This window comes from Lactuca saligna, chromosome 1 (assembly GCF_052625555.1).
Source record: "Lactuca saligna cultivar CGN05327 chromosome 1, ASM5262555v1, whole genome shotgun sequence".
Taxonomy (NCBI): domain Eukaryota; kingdom Viridiplantae; phylum Streptophyta; class Magnoliopsida; order Asterales; family Asteraceae; genus Lactuca; species Lactuca saligna.
In genome coordinates this window covers 78,388,153-78,395,027 of record NC_136417.1, presented here as the reverse complement: position 1 = coordinate 78,395,027, position 6,875 = coordinate 78,388,153, and the positions used below count along the sequence as shown (strand labels likewise).

Sequence of the window (6,875 nt, the reverse complement as noted above, 5' to 3'; positions counted from 1 at the left end):
GGCAAAAGGGTTTGAAGCTTCAAAAGACCTTGTATAAGAGTTCACCACCCAACAAACCCCACCTTTGGAGTTTACAGTCATAAACTCCTTGAGTTTACGGTCGTGAACTCCACACTTGGTGGTTTTGGGTGTTTTGAAGTGCTATATTGATCCTAGAATAAGCCTAGCCTTGTTGGAATAATCCTTGAAGTAGTTTAAGGCCTTAGAATGCTCCTTTGGGGAGTTTACGGCCAAAGGACCATATCCCCTAGAGTTTACGGCCGTAAACTCCTATGGGGTGTTGGTTTTAATTCGTTTAAGGCACTTGCACATGTAGGATAACTTCTATGTTTTTGATTTAGGCTAAAGGGGACATTAGGCACACATTTATGCCTTTACTTGGAGTTTACGGCCCAAGAGATGTTCCTTGGCCGTAAACTCCCTTTAAGGGGTGATTTTGATGTCATTTTCTCCTCATTCAAGTTACAAGTATACAAGGTTAATTGTCCTAAGGCTTTAAGGGTGTTTAGGGTACACTTTGCCCTTGAAAAAGGGGTTTACGGCCCAAGAGCATATCCTTGGCCGTAAACTCCTAAAACCCTATGATTTTGAAGTGTTTTGGTGTCCAAATTAACTACAAGCATTAGAGGGTAAATGTCCTTAAGCTTTAGGGGTGATTTAGGGCACTTATATCCCTTAAAAAGGGGTTTACGGCCCAAGAGATATCCTTGTCCATAAACTCCTATAACTAGGGGTTCTTGAGTGATTTCTAGCCTCAAATGTTTATACATTAAGTCCTTAACTAGTTGTTTAACAAGGAACCGGGACTAGGAAGCTTTTAAGCCTTGTTTTGGAGTTTACACCCCAAGAACGTTCTTGGGCCGTAAGCTCCCGGATCTTGTATTATAGACATGTAAACAATGTTATAAAGCATATAACAAACATTAAAACACATTTAGGAAAGTAGACTCACAATCCGGGATGAAAACCCGAATATCCGTCAGAGAGAAAATGGCTTTTCTCTAGTTGGAATTGTGAATAATGAATTAATTAAATTCAGAAATCTATTTATAGTTCTGAAATATTTTGATAGAAATATTTTTATTCCGGAAGTTGGACTATAACATTATGAAACTTGGAATGTTCAAGTTTCACAAATACAGGAGCATGCATTCTCCTGACATATCCAGAAACGTAAACCCTAATGTACACAAACTTGTTCGGAAAAGTCTGAAAATCACTGAAACTGGATTGGCTTCTATTGAATAGATATTGTTCGTACAAATGGAAATTTAGGGTTTTCACATAGACCAACTTGGTGAGTCAGGTCAACTGGGTGTTGACTTTGACCAATGTTGACTTTGCCTGGTTTTGGTATGACCCCGGTTAGGGTTGCATACTCAAATGAATAACTTTGAAGTATTGTCGTGTAGGGATCGAGGAGTCAAGGGTAGTCGACTTGTACGCCGAAGATAGTTTAGACACTGCACGACATCGAGGTGAGTTACCTTCCAGGAGGGGTGGGTCTAAGGCCACAATGTCGGCCACCATCAGGGGTATTTGGTGGATAATTGTCTCTGTGATAATTATCTTGGTGTGTTTATGTGATATAGTCATAAGATATGCATGTATGATATGCAATCTATATGTTAGTTGTAGTAGTATGGAATAGTTTTTCCCTGACATCGGTCGTTAAGATCGAAGGGTAGGTTAGTACCCATATAAGTCTAACTGTATAATTCTATCTTGATAATGTATGATAGCAGTAAGGGTTGAAATAGTCCCCAGTTATCGGTTGAAAGATACCAATGACACGTATCGGTTGAAAGATACCGATGGCGATTACCGGTTCAAAGATACCGATGGCAGATACTATTTGAAAGATATCGATGGCAGTTACCGGTTTAAAGAGACCGATGATATGAGATTGTATGTGGTATGATGGGGGAACCCACTAAGCTTTGTGCTTACAGTTTCAGTTTTGGTTTCAGGTACCTCTTCGTCGAAGGGGAAGGAGTTGGCGGTTTAGTAGCGCATGATACACACACATGGTTTCCGCATTTGGTTCTTGGGATTGTACTCTGATTTTCATTACTTTCGATGTCATGGGTTGGGACACATCATTGTGATTTTGTAATGTGTTGTTTTATTGAAAATGTTTTTGTAAAATGTTTTATAAAATATTAATTCAAAAATGAAATGTTTTATATATATATATATATATATATATATATATATATATATATATATATATATATATATATATATATATATATATATATATATATATATATATATATATATAGTTTTTACTTTCATGTTATCTCTTAAGCATAACTAATAATCATCAATAAAAAGTAATATTAATCTTTATTAAAAACTAGGGAAGAATCCTGGGTTGCGGTTGTTAGAGTTGCGGGGGTTGGAGGGTACTTCATAATCATTTATTTAAAAACAGGAAATAGCATCAAACTTTACAATGCTTTACATATATTGGATGTAATTTTTCCCATATAAAGAATAAAAATACATTGCTCTATATTCTATAAGAATGCTATATGTTGGACTTTGAGAAAGTTTCAATTAAACTATGTGCCAAGTCAAATATAACATTTTTCTTGGATGAAGGAAGAATATTCTATATTCCAAATTCCAAAACATAGATGCTTGTCGACACACCACCTTGATCATTTTAATGATGGTAGCACCTTCTTCATTGGCTTTGGGTATTAAAACATAGGTAAATATTAATTTTTATGGATAATATTTTTTTACATAATAATAATCAAAAACAATTTTTTTTAAAAAAAAAAAACTTGTTATAATAATCACAGGGAATCAAAGAAGGGTGGTATACTCTCCGAACCTTTTCTCAAGCTATAAACCTCAACTTGGGTTCCTGGATATCCCTTGTTAAAACATATTTTACTGGTTTGAACTGGATGACACAAAACATCACACAAATTCAAGATCAAGATGTTTGAAAGTAAGAGAACTGAAAGAGGCTAAGAACTTACCATAAGTTTTTTTGTGCCACCACCAAAAGTCTATCAATTGCAACACGTTAAAGATTTGTTAAGGCCAAAATTCCAACCCTAAGAGAAGGGTCCGAAATTGCCTGTATTTGAGAACGGGTATACTCCCAAAGTCAAAGACTGAATTTTATTAAACATGTAACCCTAAACAATCAATGGAGCACCAACTTTATAGTGTCCAGCTAACCAAAATAACTTCCTAAAATAACTGGATAACGTCCCAAAATAAACATAGCAAAAGAAGAAACAAAATCAAATAAATAGCTTATTGCCAACTATATTTATCCCCTATGTGCCTCCTCCGATATACTTGACCAAATCAACCCAAATGCTAGGTCGTATCATTACTCCCCTCCAAACATGAACCTTGTCATTAAGGTTGAAGGTTGGAAACTGTTGATTAATAATATCAAATGGTTCCCACGTGGCTTCATAATCAGGGAGATCCTTCCAATGAATAAGCAATTCTTGACCAGCATCAGATTGACGGACCCCCTCCACCTGCCCAGGCTATAATACAACCTCCATATCTTCAGTTAAATAATAGGTAAGTGAGATGAAGCAACCTAGTGACCAATTGCTTTATGAAGCTGTGAAATAGTAGGCCACGGGCCCCACCCTACCAATTACCTCAAAAGGGACAAAATAATGAGGAGCTAGCTTCTCATTTCGACGTTGTGCAACCGTACGTTGACGGTACGATTTAAGCTTCAATTAAACCCAATCCCCAACCGTAAATTGTACATCCCGCCTATGCAAATCAGCTTGTGTTTTCATTAGTTGTTGTGCCCTGAACAAATACCCGTGTAATTCGTGTAGCATCCGATCCCGCTCCTCCGAATATTGGTCAACATTACTAACTGGTGTTCTTAAACTCCTATAATACAACAAGTGTGGTGGGTCCCGACCATACAATACGCGAAAAGGAGTTGTTTTGTAGAAGTATGAAACGATGTGTTGTACCAATATTCTGCCCACGATAACCAGGTAACCCATTTCTTTTGGTGTGTCAGTTGCAAAACAGTGTAAGTAAGTCTCCAAACATCTGTTCACAGCCTCAGTTTGACCATCCGTTTGCGGGTGATATGTTGTACCCCGCTTAACTGTTGTGCCCAACATAAGAAAAATTCCTTCCAAAAATTACTCAAAGAAACCTTATCCCTGTCAAAAACAATGGATTTGGGTATCCCATGAAGACATATTACTTCTTTCACAAAAATCAAAGCAACAATTGGTGCCGTATACGGGTGTTTTAACAGAATATAAAATGGGCGTACTTACTAAGTCGATCTACCACCACTAATATGATAGTATGACCTTCCAAACATGGCAAACCATTGATAAAATCCATTGTGACCTCTGACTAGACAGTTGTCGGCAATTCCAAGGGCTGCAACAACCCGTCGGGCGCTAAAGTCGAATACTTCTAACGTTGACACACATCACATTTTGATACTCGCTTTGCCACATCATTTTTCATCCCAGGCCAATACACCTCCCGAGCTAACCGTTGATACATCTTTTGCACCCCGAGTGCCCTCCCACCGCACTACCATGAAATTCCTGAAATAACACCAGAATCCAGCTAGACCCACAAGGTAGCACTAGTCGGCCTTTAAAAAGAAGTCTGTTATTCTCAATGGTGTAACCACTCGAAATCGCCCCTCCCTCAACTAACTTCTGTTTTAATGCTTGAATTTCTGGATTTCTTTCTAATTCTCTGCATAGACTGTTCCAATCAATTTTCCATGTAACGGTTACTGCCATGAGTTGTGTGTCGGATCCGTTGCGAGATAAGGCATCCGCGGCTCCGTTTTCCTTACCCGGATGGTAAATGATATCAAAATTGTAGCCAAGGAGCTTAGACAACCATTTTTTATGGTCTTCGGATATGGTTCTTTGTTCAAGCAAGTACTTCAAGCTTCGCTGGTCTGTACGAACTAAGAAATTTCGTGCGAGCAAGTAGGGTCGCCACTTCTGGATGGCCATGACAGTTGCCATTAGTTCCCGCTCATAAACTGATTTGAGCCAGGCACGAGTGCCTAAAACATGACTATAATACGCTATAGGGTGGTCGTTTTGCATCAAAACCGCCTCTAAACCATAAGCTGAGGCATCAGTTTCAACCACAAATTCTTTTGTAAATCTGGTAAGGCGAGAACGGGAACCTGTGTCATTGTGTTTTGAAATTTTCTGAAGGCTTCAGTAGCTTCATTCTTCCATTTAAAGTTGTCTTTTTGGAGTTGCTCGGTGAGGGGCCAAGCAATTTTCTGATAATCTTTCACAAATTTACAGTAATACCCTATCAAACCTAGAAAACCTCGGAGTGCACGCAATGTTGTTAGAACAGCCATTGTACCATGGCTGCAATCTTTGAGGGGTCAGTCGATACCCCTTTTCCGGACACTATGTGTCCCACGTACTCCACCTGACTTTGCGCAAATGAGCGTTTTTTTCTATTTGCATAAAGTTTACTTTCTATTAGGACTGATAGAACTGTGTATAAATGGTCACGATGCTCGCTCTCGCTTCTATTATATACACCAGTATGTCGTCAAAAAATACCAAAACAAATTGTTGTAGTAGAGGCTGAAATACCTTGTTCATTAATGACTGGAAAGTGGCAGGTGCGTTTGTCAACCCGAATGACATGACTAAAAACTCATAATGCCCTTCATGCGTTCTAAATGCTGTTTTCGGCACATCTTCAGCTTTCATTCTGATCTGATGGTAACCAGATTTTAGGTCCAATTTTGAAAAAATAGTCTCTCCATGTAACTCATCAAGCAATTCGTCAATCACGGGTATTGGAAACTTATCTAGCACTGTTGCTTTATTAAGTGCCCGATAATCTACGCAGAAACACCAACTGTCATCCTTCTTTTTAACTAGCAGCACCGGACTCGAGAAAGGACTAGTGCTTGGTTGGATCACTCCCACGTTTAGCATCTCGTGAACCAATCTATCTATTTCATCCTTTTGTATATTGGGGTATCGGTAAGGGCGAACACTAACAGGCGTGTTCCCATCTCATAGTGTTATTGTGTGTTCATGGCTACGAGGGGTGGCAAGCCAGGTGGCATCTTGAATACGTCATCAAAATCTATGATTGTTGCTTGAATTTCTATTGGTAGTATGATCGATACTGGTTGATTTTCTTCTAGGCTGAGATGGACCAAATACCCCTCTATTTTGTGTTGCAATAGTCTATAAAGAGACTTACATGAAGCTACCGCCCTAAATAAACTTGGGTCCCCTGTTATTGTTATTTGTTGATCCCCATTCCAGAATTTCATGCACACTTCCTTCCAGTTCACTGTCATGTCGCCCAATGTTTGTAACCATTTGATACCTAAGATCACGTCTAATCCTCCAAGGTCCAAAGGGTAAAAGTCCTCTACAATTTGCAGCTCCAGAAGATTCAAAACGACTCTTATACACGTCCCTTGACTTCGGTCCATCATCCCATTTCCCAACTTTACCCCTACTAATCCGGTACCTGTAACCTTTAAATGAAGTTTTCTAACTATTTTTTTGAAACAAAATTTTGGGTTACCCCACTGTCAATTAGTACCACGACTTGCAATCCTCCTATGTCCCCCCTGACTTTCATGGTATGAGGAGGAGTGAGTCCACTAACGTAATTTAGAGACACTTCAACTCTGTCTAAATGGGCATCATCGATTGCTTCATCCCCTTCCTCTTCATCGCTGATAATTAACACCTGTAGGGTCTTACCAGGACAACGACGCCCTGGTGTGAACTTCCCATCACTCCGAAAACATAGCCCTTTCGCTCGCCTTTCAGCAAATTCTGATTCCGTGAGTCGTTCGAAGGATCCAACAGTATTAGTATTGTTTT

At 39.0% G+C, this 6,875-nt stretch overlaps 1 protein-coding gene across 1 annotated transcript; it reads right to left on the bottom strand.

Annotated features, from left to right (window-relative positions):
• Positions 1-2,851: 2,851 nt before the first annotated feature.
• Positions 2,852-5,015, bottom strand: LOC145008877 (uncharacterized). Its single transcript, XM_078967504.1, has 5 exons — positions 4,523-5,015; positions 3,759-4,117; positions 3,381-3,524; positions 2,997-3,026; positions 2,852-2,917 (listed from the first exon to the last, which is right to left on the bottom strand). Exons 1-5 carry the CDS (start codon positions 5,013-5,015, stop codon positions 2,852-2,854), a joined length of 1,092 nt encoding a protein of 363 aa, XP_078823630.1.
• Between the last annotated feature and the right edge of the window lie 1,860 nt (positions 5,016-6,875).